Source organism: Cavia porcellus, unplaced genomic scaffold, assembly GCF_034190915.1.
Source record: "Cavia porcellus strain 051 isolate PalLab524CR breed Dunkin Hartley unplaced genomic scaffold, mCavPor4.1 scaffold_8, whole genome shotgun sequence".
NCBI lineage: Eukaryota > Metazoa > Chordata > Mammalia > Rodentia > Caviidae > Cavia > Cavia porcellus.
The window spans coordinates 87,802,652-87,820,096 of NW_026947491.1; the positions used below are offsets into that span (position 1 = coordinate 87,802,652).

The window sequence follows — 17,445 nt, forward strand, 5'->3', positions numbered from 1 at the left end:
AATTTCTCAACAAATAACATCGGGAGTTAAGTAATGACAGCTGAGATGCCAGATGGGGCAGAGCTCTAATGGAATGGAAGAGTGACAATGTGAGAAGTCCGAGAAAAGCTGGGCCTGACATGACACTGTCCAGGGGCGGGATCCAGCTCAGTGGCGCAGTGCCTGTCAGGTAACCATGAGGTCCGGAGTTTGATTCCCGGTACCCAAAACAAAACACTTCGCACTTGTGTCATGGGTTGGATTGTGCTCCCAATCCCATTATTCTTATATTCAGACCCTAAACCAGAACATGGTGATATTTGAAGATAGGACCTTGCTAGAGAAAACTGAGCTAAAATGAGGCCATTACGGTGGGGCCCCAATCCAATCCAATTGGTACCATTATAAGGAAATTTGGACACAGATATCCATGCACAGAAGAGGACCAAGCAAAGACCTAGTGAGAAGGTAGCCACCTGTAAGCCGGAGTCTCCAAAGAACCAAGTCTGCTAGGACTTTGCCTTTGGACTTCAGAAATGTGAGAAAATAAATTTCTGTTGTTTAAGGGGTCCAGCCTGTGGTATTTTGTCATAGCAGCTTGAGCAAACTAATAAATGTAGCATACCTTACTACTTGGAAAACAAGCCAAACTAAGTGCAATTATAAGTTGGGCCATCCATAAGATTCAGGGACATTTTGGGAAATATTTAATCTGTCCAAAGAGAGTGGGGACTCACCACATCAAAGGCAGTAAACACGTGACAGTAGTGGTGATTGGACTTCAAATCCTTGGTGATATAAGCAAATGTTGAGAGGTCTTCTGGGTCCTGGGCGGCGCAGGAGATATTACGAATTTCATGCTCGGCAATTATGTTCTGGAAGAAATGACATAAATGACCATGGTTTTCCTTTTTGAATCAGCATATTTTAGGACCAGGACAGGTAACCTGGGAAACAGTTGCTTTTCTTCTTTCTAGAGAGTTCATAACCAGCAACATTCAAAGCGATTCGTTGCCCTATCCATGGGCAAATGTACTCCTGGTCTGCAGAGAATGTTTTCATTTAATGAAAACAAAAACCCTAAAGCAGTCACGTGCTGCAGCTGCGGTTCTCAGCTGGTGCTGTGCTTGGGAGCACAGTGGTAGACACTTTCAAAATGACAGCAATGACTACGCACTTTGCTGTTTCCATTCCTCATGTCTACCTGTAGACAGGCAGCGAGCCCGCCTCCTGCTAATTCACTGGGAGGCTCATCTCACTTTCTATGTGGGGCAAACTGTGACTCAAAGAGATTCTCCCAATCCCCACGGCTGTGCTTGTTAAGTTTATAATTTTTCATCAGATCTGGGGATCAAACCCAGGACCTCATGCATGCTGGGCAAATGTGCTATCACCGAGCTACACTCCCAGCCACGGCCCTCAGTCCTGGTACACTGCCCTATCCCCCCAGAGCAAAGGCAGGTGCAGGACAAAGCAGGCAGCTGGACGCCTCAGGTGTGCTCTCTCTTCAAGGTTCTGAGCAGGGTAACTGAGGCAGGAAAAGGGAAAAGCCATGCTGCAAGATTCAAGCCATGGCCACTTCGCTGGGTTCAGGGTCCTTTCCGCACTAGGGACCGCATGCACGTAGGGGAGGGTGTGGCTGCTACTGCCGTCCTCTCACAGGAAAGGAAACGGCCTCCTACAGCGTCCATGCCTCACTCAGAGCAGGTGGGAGTGGGGCTGGGGTCCGAGGTGATCTGTAAGGTACCCAGGTGCACTGCAGTGCTCATTACCACGACTCCTCTCTCTTCCTGGCTCAACAGGATGGGGTCCCCCACCCCAGCGTTTCTTGGTTCCCTCATCCCCAGGCCCCATCCCAGCCCACGCTGGAGAATGACTGATGGGAGAAAGGGTTGGTACCACTGTTGTGACGCACGGGTCTTCCACAGAGCATCATCGGGGCAAGCAACTTCTTTTGATACACAGATGTATTTAATAAGCAAAAAGTGTCTCCTAGTAGCGTGATCATTCTTTTATCTGATAATATCACACTTGTATTTTTTGTAGTTTTCATAGACTTACATCCTTCAATGCTTTATTTACCCTAATTGCTTCTTAACTGAACAGCTTTAAAGGACTTGTTGGCAAAATAGTATTCCATGTCCAGACCTCAATGTCTAGAAACACTTACAAATTGTCCTTTCCCCCAGCACCCCATGCAAGTACTTATGTCCCTGATGCTACTGAGCTGTGTGCCAGGAAAGTTACAGAATTAACACATAAAAGAAAGTTAAATTAAGACACTCTTCACGGTGGCCTTGTATGCTGACAGTACAGGTAGCTGCTCTGTCACAAATTATGCGCGCTGAAATCAGAATCCCATGAACAAGTAACATTCCAGGGTGAGACGGGGTTTCATGGAGTATTTCTTCAGGGAGAAGCTAAGTGAGGAGCTACTGGGCCTTAAAAGGAATCTGAAGACCTCGGTGGTCTCCAAGGTGTGATGTGAACAGGTGTGGAGAGTCTCTCCGTCACTGGCCTGGGGCTGGGTGCACCCCATGTCACAGGGGGTATAGAGCAGTGTCTCCACCTTTTAGCTGAGTTGGCATTTTGTGTTTTGAAGATCTTTTGCTAGCATGAGCTCCATCAAATTCTTGAGGAAGTGTTACAGTGACAAGTGTCTTGTACTTCTATTTTTTAAAATTTTATTTTGATTTGGGATTGAACAGGGCCTCAGCACTGACCTCCCTGTTCATTTTTACACAGCACCTCGCTGTGTTGCCCAGGCTGGGCTTGAAGTTGCAGCCTCCTGCCTCAGCCTCCCAGAGGGATTGCTGGGACTGTCTGTGTGCCACCGTGCCTGGCTGCACTGATCTCCCTGGGTCTTGCCAATTTACCTGATGCCACTCGGATGACTGTCAGTGTTGTGTGGCAGCACCGTGGCAGTGTTGTGTGGCCCTGGCAAAACTGCAATGCAGGTCAGGTGGATCTTTGGGGCGCTCTTCCCGTGTCTTTCTTGACTCCCCTGAAAACATTTTGAGGCCCCCCTTCTTTTCCTCAGGAGCCCAGGGCTGGTTTTTAATAGCCAGGCAGCCTTCTCTCCCACTTTTATCTGAAACGTTGATTTCTGTGTTCCCGCAGCCTAATCTAGAAGGAGAACAGGCTAAGGAAACATCCTGCACTGAGGAATACTTTCAGGCAACACCCCCCAGGTGCTGGAGTGTGCCCAGGACAGGGGCTCCACTGTGGCAGTGCTGCCTCCTTCTCGTGGCCCAGCTGCACGGAATGGGGCGGGCAGATCCCTACACGGAGGAGACCAAGAACGACCCAGGCTGTACCTCAATTTAAATCTGGACTCCTCCTTTGCAAGCATGCTCGAAGGAGACCAGGGCTTTACAGAGGCTCAAGAGAAAGCCTGGGCAGTCTGGCAGCTCAGTGTCTTTCCAGAGATCTTTCATCCAACTTATCTTTCATCATGTTGACAGACAGCTGAAGACACGCTGGCTGCTGGGTGAGCAGAATCGGTTGATCCAGTCCATCTCGATGGTCCTTCTAAAAAGGGCTGAGCATTCAAAGAATGCAGCCAAGAAATCTGCCTCCGGCCTCACCTGCAATCAGAGGCCAGGGCTCACTCTGAGCCAGAAACACTGCAGTTCTTCCAGGGAGGGTGTCAGGGTGGAGGCAGCAGCCTTGGCCCCTGGGCCGAGTGATGTCACCCTGCAGGGGACCTGGCACTGAGGACATCAGCACACTGATGCACTTTTGTTCAACTCCAAGCAGACTAGAAGAAGTCTGTGCTATGAAACACAACAGGCACTTGTTTGGGCCAATACCTCCGAGTTGTTGTGTGTCTAAAAAATAGCATCCATCATATTAAAAATTGGGATTAATAGGAAAAAAGAAAAACAAGCAAAGCACAAAACAAACGCTGGCCCTGCACTGTTCCTAGTTTAGCCAGACGGGAGATGGAGGGGTCAGCACCAGCAGGCAAAATGCGACTCAGTCCGCAGTGTCGCTGCCTGTGGGAACTGGGTCGCCTCTTGGAAGACCCGCTGATTGGGAAAAGGGTCTGTAACTGCACAGCTGCAGGCAGGCCAGTTCTCTGTTGGAGCCACCTCTGGGCTGTGAATCTCCGGAAAGCTGTTGTGATGCCGCTACAACATTTTAGAACTAAATCTATTCCACGTTCCATTTCTAAATCAAGATTGCTTTTCTGCTGCTTCCTTCTTAAATCAGGATTAGTGATTCGATTCATTTCCAGAGTTGCCAGGCAATACATTTATAGCCAGGCACCTAACTGTTCCCTGTGAACTCAGCCAAAGCTGTTTATCAGAGTGAAAGGAAAGAAATGTTTCACTGGAGGGTTCATCTTCCACACAGCCCAATGGGAGCTAACAGGAGGGAAGGGTAATTAACACATAATTAATTGTCCATTGTACTTCAAACTAATTGGTGGAAGGCAGCTGTGGGGTAATAGAGGAGGCATTAGGTTTGAGACTGGGAGCACCGAGTTTTACTCTTTTTTAACTCTTTCTCCGTGACCAAAAGGCTGTGCGACTGCAGGGAAGCACTGAGCCAAAGGACCTCGGAGGAGCCTTAGGCCCTCAGCTGTGCAACTTGGGCTGTGTAGCCCCCTTGTCTTGCTGGGGAAAGGGGAAGAGGACACCTGGTTAGCAGAGCACTGTGAAAGGATAAAATACAATGAAAAACAAAACATGCACGGAAGAAAGTAAGGCTGTGCCTTAGTACAGGCATGGTGGCCACTGGACCAGAAATGGTGCGATCTTTAAATATGCCAGGGGGCTCCAGGACAGCAGCAGTGCACGCATGCAGGAGTGTATCAGTATGCTCCTTTCTGAGGTTTTTGCTAGAGAAAAGGTGGCATGTAAAGCTGCCACTGTGGTGAGCGCTGCCAGAGCCCAGGTGTTTGTGCCCTGTGCCTCTCAACCCACACAGCTGGCCAACGCACCTGCTGAGGTCCTCCAGCCTTTCTGCAGGCCCTGTTTTCCAGCCTTCTATAGTCGAACCCCCACCAGGCAGCTTCTGCTATTTCTTTCTTCTGCCCCTGTACCACACTCTCTGCTTCAGCATCCCACATAGCAACTGCTAGGCACTGCCTGAGTCGCCCAGTCTCTCCCGAATGTCACATTCGGGGAGATCAGCTACATAGCCAGATGCAGGGAAGGTTCTCAAAAGCCTGAAAGAGCCAGGCACATGCCGCCGTTGATCAGAGAGAAGCTGCCACCAACAAACGTGCTTGAACGTATGTGGAGGACCACACTGCAAGGACCTGAAAGATACACTCTCTCTTCTTTACTTACGTCTTTATTTACACAAATCATCTTCTGTGTATCTTCCTCTGCCGATCCTTCACTGACAAGCAGAGGTCTGTGGGTAACTCAGCTAATTACTGGTGATTGAGTTGGCAATGTCTCCCCGAGGTACAGGAGCAGCGACTCTCACATCCCTCAATGTGTCAGCGAGTAAGCTCAGCGGGCCTGCCAGGACTCTGCCCCTGGCTGTGATGGTGGGAGAGTGGGTCAGAGAGGATGCTAATGATCCAGAGGCAGCCAGTCATGCCTCTGCGGGATGACAGCTTTAGGACTGCAGGAACTTCCCAGGGCAAACACCCTTTGTTTAGAAACTGTCAGGACCCAAGGTGGCTAATTGAGTGTCAAACGCATCCACTGAAAACGCATTGCTCTTCAAGTTTTTCAAATGCAAATGTTGTACAGGCATCTGCTCCAGGTTGGGGGGAAAATCCAAGCGCTAAGGCCTTCTTTTAAATTTAGATGTAGCAGACAACAGTATATCCAGTAAGCATTCTACACAGGTTTGGACCTTCTTAAACAACTGACTCTAATTTAAGGATAAGGTAATTTCATGTATCAGGAACTGAAGTTGTCTCCAAGGCAAAAACCCCCAGCAAATCAGTTGGGATTGTTCTGAGCTGAGTCTCCACAACCCTAGTTTGACGACAGTCACAGCATCAACCCACATCCGTCACGTCTCTCCACGCACGCTTTGGCTATCGGCAGCCTGCACGGTAATGTTGCTTCACCATAAGTTTCATCTGCTTGGTTTTGAATTTTTTTCTAGGACTGGAAGGCTGCTTTCTGAAGTAGATTTGGGGAGCTTGATCATCTAGAAAACCAATCAGGAGCGTCCCAGGGGTCCATGCAGAGCTCAGGTTGGTTATACACAGCAGGGAGTCCATGCCCAAGGCGCTTTTGCCTGACATCAAGATCCAGTTGCTTTGGCCCTAAGTTCCCATGGCTGACCTTCAGCTGTTTGATGACTTCACATCCTTTCCTCTAAAACAGAGAGGGTCTGCACAGGCAGTCCAGAAAACAAGTGCCATCTGTCACGGTGAACACCTCATTTCTTTTGTACTGCATGAGTTGGACCTTCAGGGTCATACCTGAGCTTTCTAGGTCAGCACTGGGAAGCTGGGTCTTCCCCAGAAAAAACCCTTGGAACACTTCCAAGGTAAAACTCACCCCAGAAGCCCACAGTTGAGCTCAGAGCTGCAAACTGGGCCCACCGTAAGTACAAAGACACAGCTCAGCCCGAGCTGCCTTTCTGATTGTGTCTCTCAAGAAAATGAGCAGCAGAAACTCTCTTCTATCTCCGTAGCAGATAATGAAACACAGTTAACAGAATACAAAAAGTCAGAGCATGCTCCCGGTGTCAGGTACATCCCCAGAGAAATGGAAGGGCCTCTCTAGCTCTCCATCTAGTAACATTTCCTCTCAGGGGAAATAATGACATTGCTGTCTTCTTGCATTGTCACTACTATTCCCCCTTCAGTGTTCTCAAGTTCAATGTTGACAAGTTCAAGGGGACGCGTCAGGTACGTGGCCACAGTCTACGAGGGAAGGCACTGCGGAAAACTGACAGCAAGATCTGTAGAGCCACCTCAGATCCAGACCCCCACAAACTTGCCTTTCTCTGTGTGTGAGTGTGCACGTGTGTACGCGCATGTGCTTATTTACAGTTCTGACACAAGCCTGAAGGGGCGGTGCAGAGTGGTTTCAATGGGGCACACTGGGATTTTAGATCACACATGGGACAGGTGTTGGGACAGAGGGGCACAGTGCCTACCTTATTAGTTGCATCAATAAATTTGACTCCTTTATATGAGACGGAAAGAATAATGGTAGGGACCTTCTTCATTTGCTCTGTAGACTTCTGAAATTAAAATTAGAACGCTGTTAGAGCAGGGTGTGTTGCATGGCAACTGAAGCACATGTTTCCTCTTGAAAGATAAAAATGAGCTCAAGTGAAACACAGTGCACAACACAAGCACATCAAAACACATGCCAACTTTAAAGTTTGTCTCTCTTTTCTTGGGCTTGTAAAGTGTCTTGCACTGGAGGGCCTTGAGAAGGGCTTGCCCCGCAGCTTCCTGAGAACTCGCTTCTCCCTACTTTTTTGTTTTTCAATTTTTTGAGACAGGCTCTCAATATGTCCCTTAGGGTACCCTTGAACTCCTGGCAATCCTCCTGCCTCAGCCTCCTGAAGGCTGGGATTACAGGTGTGCTTTACCAGGTCCAGCTAGGATAGGCATTAAAAGTATATCACTGTAGATTTTTCTTGAACCTAGCCAGACTCACAGAAGCTGCTATTACATTTATAGCAGGATCACAGATGACCACGCAGGGTATAGTACTGCTCTATCACAGTGAAGTCCGGCAGGAGGAGTGGTATTTTGGGCCGCAGCAAAATGCTGGGCAGTCCAGGTAACCTACTTCATCATGAGAGCTGCTGTCGTCCCTTAGGCTAGGTTCTTATGATAGATGCTCACCCTGGCTTAATGTGCAGCTTCTTCAGTTTCATGCATCTGCAAAAATTTTTCTCCATAATTTAGGATGTGCCTTTTCCGTTTAGTTTCATCATGCATCACCGGCCAGCAACGGCCTGTTTACTTCCTTTCCTCCACAGGTTCTCTTAATAATCATGTGAAACGTCAGGGAGAACCTACCTGACAGTTAGCCTGATGGAGTTTCCAGATGAGACAGGTGGCGGCGGAACAGGAGAGAAAACACATGGAAAGGTGAGAGGCAGGAAACCATTTCAGTAACTCGCCAACAGCATAATTAATTAAAAAGTAAGGTATGCCCTGGCAGGGCAGGCTTTACCGACGCATGCAGAGTCACCGAGACTGTCATGCTAGAGACTGCTGCAGGCTCTCACAGGCTCCATCCTTTTTTTTTTCCTTCTGTTTTCTCAACATTCTGTTTACCGCTCTGCATTGTCTCAGCTCTGACATGCAGAACTCTTTGCTCTGAGATTGCAACAACCAGGTGTCTTATGTATATTAAAGGAAGCAGGAATGAAATATGAACTTGCTTGATTTCTTCATTTGTATCACCCAATGTTCCATTTTTACATTGTGAAATGTGATCAGAGTAAATGAAGGGTTTTAATGGGATGGTGAGTGAAACTCATTCAACTCAATCATGGAAATTACTCAGCAGCTTTTGCCTGACTCTGTTTCCTGATTGTTCTGAGATCTTTTTCTGTGCGCCACCATGCCTGTGAAACAGGCATGTTCCAAGCGTATCATTTGATATTGTTCCATTCAGTATGAGATTGTACTAGTTTTAAAATGACCTAGAATTGCCCATTTTATTTTGCAATTGCCGAAGAGATAATATGGAAATTACAAATATCAGGCCACAAACTTTCATCTTCTTACTGCTACTCCCAGCTACTCCCTGAAAATGTGTAAGACAAATCAGCCACAGCGCCTGAAGAAATAACATGCTGTGTGTGTGGTTTGTTTTTTGAGGCAGATTCTTGCTATGTAGCTCAAGATGGATTCGAACCACCTCCTGCTTCGGTCTCCCAAGGCTAGGATTACAGGCGTGAGCAAGATCCTGGGCAGGATGCTAGTTTTAAGGTAAAGCAGAAGCCAAATTCTGTCACTTCTGGGTAGCACAGGCAATTGTCTGGTTAGCTATATGAAAAGAACTATTTACAAAACTACAGATTTCACCAAGCTGCCTTGCTGCTTTCTCATCGTGCATATTCTCCTGGTCAGATCTATCCTGGACATGTTAAGATTAAATTACCAAGGTGTTATTCTTAAGAAAAACCCCTTATCATTTGTCCAGCCACTGAGTGGTAATTTTGGGCAGCCCACTATACCCATCAAGGGAAAAGTTAGTTTGGTGGTGATGTCACGGGACCTGAAGTGGGCACAGAGAAGGATTCAGTGGGGAAGAGGGCCACGGGAGCTGGAGGGCAGCATACAGACCAGGTGTCCCTGGCCTGGTCAGGCATAAAGGATGCTTTGTGGAATGCTGACAAAGGCACTAACAGAGACACAGAACCAGAACCAACTGGGAGGGTTGCACTTCACATGACAGAGCACGGCAAAACCTCATTCTTTTTTTTTTTTGGTACCTTGGATGGACCTCATGACCTTGCGCTTGCCAGGCAGGTGCTTATGCCACTAAGCTAAATCCCTGACCCCCATTCATTCACGTATTAATGTATTCATTCATTCAACAAACCCGGATTGCCTGCCAGGAGTGATTGAGCTGGCTCTTACAGGGTGAGGAGAAGTCTCCAAGAGCCCAAAGAAGATAGAAAGGGGCCGTGTTGGCAGGGAAGCGCATCTCCCCACGTCTACATGTAGAGCTGCAAGTGAGAAAGGACCGGATGGTTTTGAGTAACCGGTGGAAATGAGTGGGAGCCACTGTGCAGATTCCAAGCAGAGCCGAGGCAGGGCCCTGGGGCACAGGGAAGGGGCTGTGGTGCTGAGGAAGGACCCAGGATCCGCTGCGGGCTCCCCCGCCGAGTGCGTGGGGCAGGTGGGATGAGCAGGGCGTGGATAAAGCAGCGACTGAGGCGGGAGGACTGAATGTGCTTTCGCATTGACCTGGCACAGATGCTTTTCCTGAGCTCAGGGTGACAGTCAGACCTGGAAACCCACAGGAAGCAGCTGAGGACAGGCGAGCCAGCGAGGTGCTTCAAGGAGGAGCACGAACCGGGCTAAGCTCATGCCCCAGGAGGTTCCTGACAGGAAGATGCCCACACTCAGCATCACAGAAGGGCGGAGATGGTTTAGAAGGGACAGCGGTGTTTGATGCCCTGAGGACAAAAACAAGTTTGAAATCCACGCCCAGTGCCACGGCTGGCACACACAGGAGCTGGTGCTTTTTTGGGCTTCCTAGGTGAAATTCAGACTTTAGCGACAAGCCAGATTTGTTGCTGATTTTGTTAAGAGCAGCGTCAAGAGAACAGCAGACAGGGCAGCAGACAAGAAGAAACTCGATGTGCCACGGTGAGTGTCCACGGAGGAGCCAGGAGCTGGCACAGAGTCAGGTCAGGACACAGTTCCGCGGCCACGGAGGGCACCATGGTGCTTGCTGCAGAGTCCACTGCAGATACTCAGCCAAGCAGAGCAAAACCAAGGAAAGACACAGGGTGTTCCTTTTTTTCGGGGATCCCAAGAACCCATGTTTGCCTAACAGGAGGCATCACCTGGGGTCCAGGTGCAGGCTCACATGGCTTCTGTGAACGGCAATGTTCGGGGGTGGCCACATATTCCAAGCTGGGGCCCAAATTGTACCTCTGTCCCCACTGCACCCTTGGACAGGGCTGGCCACCATGGGGGTCTTCAAGGCCAGGTTCCTCCAGCAGAGCAATTATTCTCCACAGGAGGTAACGATTGGCCTCTTTTTCAATGGATTTTCTGAGTGAGCTTTGACAGTGCTTTCAAAGACATGGTTTTGCACATAATTTTAATGAAAGATGAGCATCCACAGAAAGAAGGCAAATGTGCTGAGTCTTCAGGGAGCCTAATCAGGGAGCTAAGAAATCCAGGAAGCACCTGCTTGGCTTCAGGAAGGCTTTGCAGGTGTGGAAACGTGAGCACAGAGCTTCAGTGAGCACAGAGCTTCGGGCCAGTCACAGGGCGTCACCCTGAGCTCAGGAAAAGCATCTGTGCCTGGTCAACACAAAAGCACATTCAGTCCTCCCGCCTCAGTCGCTGCTTCATCCACGCCCTGCTCATCCCATCTACTGATTTGTGCTCCAGTGTCGGGGTCACCATCCTCCTCCTTTCCCAGATCAGGGCACCTACCCCGGACACCTCTGCTCAGGCTAGAAAGCACGTACTGCCAGATGCGCTGCTTTCCGTGACCTCTCCGAGTGCTCCGCTGAGTGTATGCACAATTAAGACGCCTGGTGCTTATGTGACAATCCCAGCCTCATTTGTAGAGACAAAATCCTCATTTCCTCAATAAAGCCTCCGTGGGGAAGCTTTGGTTTCCAGTAGCTTTTCCCTATGCCATGCTCTCTGTGGAGTTTTTGAGGATTTCTAATCTTTAAATTCCCTCCCCTTTGGGAGGGAGCTTTAGAAAGAGGCTGATTTGTAACGAGGACCTCGTGGACCAACGCAGCTGGATGCTCAGGAGCGAGGTCCCGGGTTCACCTTCACAGACACATTCTGGTCAGATTCACCTGCACTTCTTTCCTCCGTTCCCGAGTTAAGACTATCGCCTTTTATTACACCAAGACAAACAATATTCAGTTTTATAGTTATGTTTTGGAAACCTAATATAAAATGTGACTTTTGAATCTTAAATTCAAAGGCAGCTTTATGTTTAGCAGTTGAGCATATACTTTCTGTAATCACTAAGCAAAACCACCATAAGTGGTAACTGAACAATAATAGATGACTGTTTTTTTTTTTTAAAAAACAAGGATTTCTAGATTTACTAAAAAAAAAAAAGAAATAATTTTTCTTCTTTTTTTCAAATCATACATTAGGAATCCGTTTGATTATTAAGTCAGATCTCTTCAGGTGCCTTTATTTTAGCCTTAGGCGTGTCCTGAAAATAGATATATTTGTCCCCTCAGTGTTGTCAACAAAGCCCTTGGCCTCTCCACCCTGGCCAGATTCTGTGGATGCTCAGATCTCATATAAAATGATGTAACAGTTGCAGATAACCTCTGTTCACATTCTCACGTATTTTAAATCCTCTCTAGGTTACTATTCTAGCCCACAGGAAAGTTCATGAAGTAGTTGTTACATGGTATTGTTTAGAGAATCACGATAAAGGCTTCCATGCTCAGGTCAGGGGCAGCTTTTCTTGCCCAAGTATTTTCAATCTGCAGTTGGTTGGATGTGAGGAGCCAGTGCTGGCAGGATCAGAGGGCTGGCTGTAGGATTTTGTTTCTGAGCACTGTCAGCAGTAATGTGTACCCCTTTCTGAGTGCACAGACTCTGGCCTGAGTGTGGCCCTTCCAAGTGTGAATGGTGGCAAAGAGATGTACACTGGCGAGCACTTTGGCTGTGAGCCACCACGAGGGGGGTGAGTCTGGAGTGATCAGAAAATACGGTAAAGGTTAAAAAACGTTTTTGAAAAAAAAGTTGCAATAAAAAACACCTTGCCAAGAACAATGGGGAAGGTGTATGAAAAAGGGGCAGCATCTTGAGGGAGATTAACAGCAATGTGCCTTTTACTGTAATAAATATTTTAAAATTTAAACATTCACCATATTTCTGATCATACTGCCTATGTTCCTAGAAAGAACTGTGCCTCATCATCAGCAGAGACGGGGCAGTGAGGAGGAGGGGCATGCCCTCCTGGAGGGGCCCCCGGACCTCCTCTAGCACCTCAATCACTTGCAGAGCACCCACAGCACAGCCAGGGAAATGAATCCACACGGCTACCCAGGGATGCTTTCGAGTGAGATATTCAGGGCTGAGTCATAACTATTAATTTTGCCGTACAATATTTTCCTTAGTTACAATGCTTAATTATTATATTCAGTTTCAGCAAGTAAATTAAAATAGGATCAAACAATTATGTCTGGTAGCCTTCAGTGGCTTTCAAATGATTATAAAACACACAAAGCAAGCAGTACTGTGGTGATTGTATATGCAGCAAAACAAGCCAGGTTGCGGGAATTGGAAGGCAGAAAAAAGCAGACCACAAGCAGCTATCTGCAAAGAACGCTTCGTCTTCAAACTCCTCGGGGTGAGGGCAGCTTTCAGGAAAACGCTTCCGGGGCTCCTGACACTTTTTCTTGTCTCCCCGCCTCTGGTCTCCTGTTCTGGGTCTCGGGGCTTTGATGCCCTTGCTGCATGGGGAGACCTTTGAGGACCATCCACACTTTCTTTGCTTTGTCTCCCCCATAACAACCCAGTCTAATGCTGAACCCTCTCAAGCTGCCATTTCTCAAGTCAAAACTAACCGTAGCACTGTCACAGGGTTCAGGCACGTGGCTGCTGAAACCGTGGCTTGTTGAAGGAACACAGCAAGGAACTGATGTTGAATAAAAAGTCTGATGTCAGCTCGGGACACCCAGAGGTCTCACAAACTCTCCAGAGAGCCTGGTGCTCCAGTCACAAAGGAAGCCTCAGCAGGTGCACAGAGCAGGTGCGGCCAGGGGTTGCCGGGAGCTTCCCGTGGAAGGAGGAAGCTGCGGAGATCCTATGACTTCAAGTCTTCAGCTCTGCAGCAGGCAACAGCAGGCATGGAAGGAGGCGGGAAAGGGGTCCTGGCTGAGGGCTGGGACGGCTGGCTAAACACAGCATGGACTCTCATCTGTCTCTAGAGAGTAGGAGTGTGGCCCAGCTGGCTGAGAAATGAGGCTAAATTACCTCTCCAGGGCTTTCCTGGTCCTAAGAAGACTCACTTAATAGCTGAACCCAGCTAAGACCAGGTGACCAGGACAGACAGTGGGGAAGCCACACCCCAGGCCTGAGACGCTGTTCTGCCTCTGTAACTCACGCGCCTTGGCCCAAGTGCGGTGCAGGACAAGGTGGAGGCCTCTGTCTGGTCCTCTAGGCATCTGGCCAGTTTCCAGGCTGAGTGGTAGAGGGAAGTCCAAATGCCCAGTAGCTGCAGCAGGCTGCTCTCTAAACCACAGCAGCAGTGCCCAAACTTCTAAGTATATGAATCTTATAGTGTACTTGGTAATGAACAGATCGCAAGGCACCGACCCCAGAAGTTTGCTTCAGGAACAAGGGGACATGGGGTTGGCTCAAAGAGTCTGCAATGCTGAGAGACTCCCAGATGCTACTGATGTGGTTTTTCTGCAGCCCCTGCTTTGAGAACAACTGCTCTGGGGATGCGCTGATCAGTTTGATTGAAAGTCACTGTCAGAACCGCTCTCTGCCGCCATGCATGTAAACTCAGTTGCACTGCGTCCTACATTAATTCAAAGAAGCCAGTTTATCAAAACACGCATTCTCTACTTGACAAGTGATTTCCAGAAACCCTTCGTTAGCATTTAGCTACAGCTCTTAGTCTTGAGAGCAATTAACAAGAATTATTTAATCTTTTCATGGTTTCTCAGGGACTGTGAGAGCAGAAGACATTCTTCACATAAAATAAAGAGCAGCAGTCACGAAATCAGATTCTAGAGTTGCACCCAGAGTAGATGTTGATAAATGGAGTTGATAAGACCGGCTGCCATGCTGCCAGCAAACAGGTTCTCACCAAGGTTCCCCCCGCTCTCCCTTAACCAGGGCCACATCCAACACAGGACGCACACGCAGCCCTGGCAGAAACCACCATGTGCCCCAGCCTGCTTCTGGGTGTGTCGGGGAGAAGAAGTTTGCTAGGAAGTGTTTGGCCAGAGTCATCCAAAATTCTGAGACATGTGTGTCCCGTGACCCAGCTGTTTAGTGGCTTATTCTTAAGGAATCATTAGATCAGTCGCAAAAGATGTAGGGAGAGGACTGAGACCTAGAGAATTGCTATTAATTTGGGAAAAAAAACCTGGAAGGGACCCACGGATCAAAAAGGAGAATTAGTTAAATAAATTTGGTTCAACCATGGTTGTAAAATTGTCATCACCCATCACATAGAATAGCAAGGATGAATATTAATGGGGATAAAAAGATTTCAAAATATATTGTGCTTTAAAATAGATTCTGAAACAGCAGGAACAGAATATTTCCATTTTAAGTGGAAAGCGAAGCCCAGGAATGCATCAGGAATTGGTTGAAGGATCACACACGCACAAGGCGCTAACCCCGAGGTGTTTCCCACCCCTGGGTGGTAAAATTGATGCTGCTTTTACATCCGCCTCTGGCCTCTGCTCTAGAAGCAGAGGGCAACAGTGTGCACTGCTTCTGTAACAAGAAACACGGAAGGAAGGGGACCCAGAGGTGGGGGGGATTGTTTGGGAGGGGAAGGGGCGTAGATCAAGATGTGTCACATGTGTGCCGACTCCCTAAGAGGCACCCAAACTTCATGTGGTGCAAATGTGTGCTAATAAAAATTTAAAAAGAAAAATCTAATAAACTGTATCATTTTAGTTTAAAAAGCCGGTTGACAAGGTATGAAACCCACTAAGTTTCTGAACACATCACTTGTTAAGGATTCAGCCGTGTGCGTGCGTGCACCAGTGTACGTGTTTGTGTACCTGGAGGATGTGAGGGGGTCCACGGATGAGTTCCTTCCCCAGAGGCACTGAAGCGCAGTGAAAAGAGCACAGTGTCTGTACTCTTGGCCTCCTCTCCTGTCTTCCTAGCTGTGAGGCTAGGGATTTAACCTCTCTGCCTTAGTTACCTCCTTTATAAAAAGGGTCCCTTAATATAGTATCTGCTTGGTAGAGCTGTTGTGAGGATTACCTAAAATAGTCCAATGCTTAGCACTTGGTGCACATCAATAGACAGCACTTGCTACTGTCATTCTGAGGCTGGACACTCTCAGAGTGTCCCTTCGCCAAGTCCCCGACCAGCCACACAGAGTGGGAGCCACGTGCAGACCTGTGGCATGGCTAGCTGAGCTCCGCTGCACGCTACAAGGGCAGTGAGGTGGCGGCGGCATGGTGTCCACACTAACATGCAGCAGGACAACACCTTTAGGCCCGTGACAGCCCGCCGAATGGACACATTTAGAGAGAGAGTTCAAGACAAGCGGAGCCAAAGACAGGAGAAGTCCATGAAATCTTCCAGTGATGTGAGGCGGTGAAGGGGCCACGGAGGAGCAGGTAACATGAGCGAGAAATCCAGAGTGAGAATGAAGAGAACCAAAGAATGAAGGGGGCCAAAACGAGATGAGATGGAGAGAGCGTGGTGCATGCCGGGCAAGTGCTCCACCACCGAGCCACACTCCCGGGCTCTGTTTAAACAGTCCGGGGAGAGGTTTAAGTGAGCAAAGCTGAACAAGAAGCACTGGGAGCGTGGCTGCTGGTGAGCACTAGTGTATTTTTTGCCGCGAGGGAGATAGCACCAGAGGTCTTGCGTATGCATTGCAAATGCCCCACACTGAGCTCTTCTTCCAGCCCAAGGACTGCTGCATGGATACATACGTGTGTTACACACTTACTGGCTTACACGTGTATTCACCATGGCTGGTATGGTATTTGGGGGACCATGAAAGATAAAATATTTTGAATCTTTCCATAAACTTGGGCAATAGAGACTTTTAAAAAAAAAGTTGTTTATAAGTTTTTCCCACTGGGCTGTTCCTAAAGAAGAAATTCCTGAAGTTACTTTGGAAAATGACAATTCCTCATGCAAGGAATTTGTATAAAGACAGAACTATGTATGGCTTTCATTTGAATCTCCTCTAAGGAAAGAGGCTTTTAAGTTTAACATTGCTATCTAATTCTAGAAAAATGAACTTTCTTTTAAAGCTTTCAACCCATTTCTATCTCTCATTTCTACTATTGCTTCCTTGAACGCATGGAACAAAGGCAGTCTTCACACTCGAACAAGGTACAGATAATTACTGGGAAATCTACATATCTGAGGATTCATACTGCAGAAATGCTTTCAGGCTGGAAATTTAAAAATCAAACAGATTCATAGGAATAAACTCAACGAGAATACAATAAAATTACCTAAACCTTTGGGAAATATAGTTTCCAAAACCTTAATACAGTAGAAAATTTACTGATTATTTACTTAAAAATAATCTTAAAATAGTACCTTTCTCACATCAAGAAGGAAGATTTTTTACCTTCCCCCACTTAAAAACAGGTCTCTCTCTCTTTCTCTCTCTCCTATTTTTAAAGAGAAACTTCCAGAGCCACAAACACCTGTGAATAATTCTATCCTTCAACCCTGACCTAGAACAAACAACACAGCAGAGAATATTAAATTGAATATAATGGCTCACCCCATAGCAGGTGTTTCCTAATGGTACATTTAATTTAATTAAGAAGTGATGCAGTTCTGCGTATTAGTGATAATTAACCTTCGGGGCAAATTCTGTTGTGGGGGTGGAGACTGTGTAAGCCTAAGGAGGCAAAACAAAATAGAGTTTCACCTGGATGCCTTGGAATCTTTCACATGAGAGTGACTCACAAAGCAACCGATCAACAAAAAACCCCACCCCTGCAACAGGCAGTATTCTCACTGCTTTGTAGAGTTTAGTCCTCTGGATATTATTCAAAAGAGGAAATTCCTTATCATAGTCTTCAAGATTCAAGCAAAGAGTGTATTGCTAGACCATGAGGTCATCAATGTCCCTTCCAAAGTTTAGTACAAAGACAGTTACAAAATGG

At 47.5% G+C, this 17,445-nt stretch overlaps 1 protein-coding gene across 34 annotated transcripts in view; it reads right to left on the reverse strand.

Moving 5' to 3' along the window:
- Anks1b (ankyrin repeat and sterile alpha motif domain containing 1B) overlaps positions 1–17,445 on the reverse strand; it is a 1,068,230-nt gene that overhangs the window by 21,025 nt on the left and 1,029,760 nt on the right. For 33 of the 34 annotated variants that reach the window (XM_063255413.1, XM_063255397.1, XM_063255399.1 and 30 more), the window contains 3 exons: positions 7,943–7,954; positions 7,063–7,149; positions 717–854 (listed from right to left, as the gene is read on the reverse strand). In XM_063255413.1, coding sequence (XP_063111483.1) covers positions 717–854; positions 7,063–7,149; positions 7,943–7,954 — 237 coding nt within the window. The remainder of the gene's footprint in view (positions 1–716; positions 855–7,062; positions 7,150–7,942; positions 7,955–17,445) is intronic. The other variant, XM_063255384.1, reaches the window with a different exon arrangement.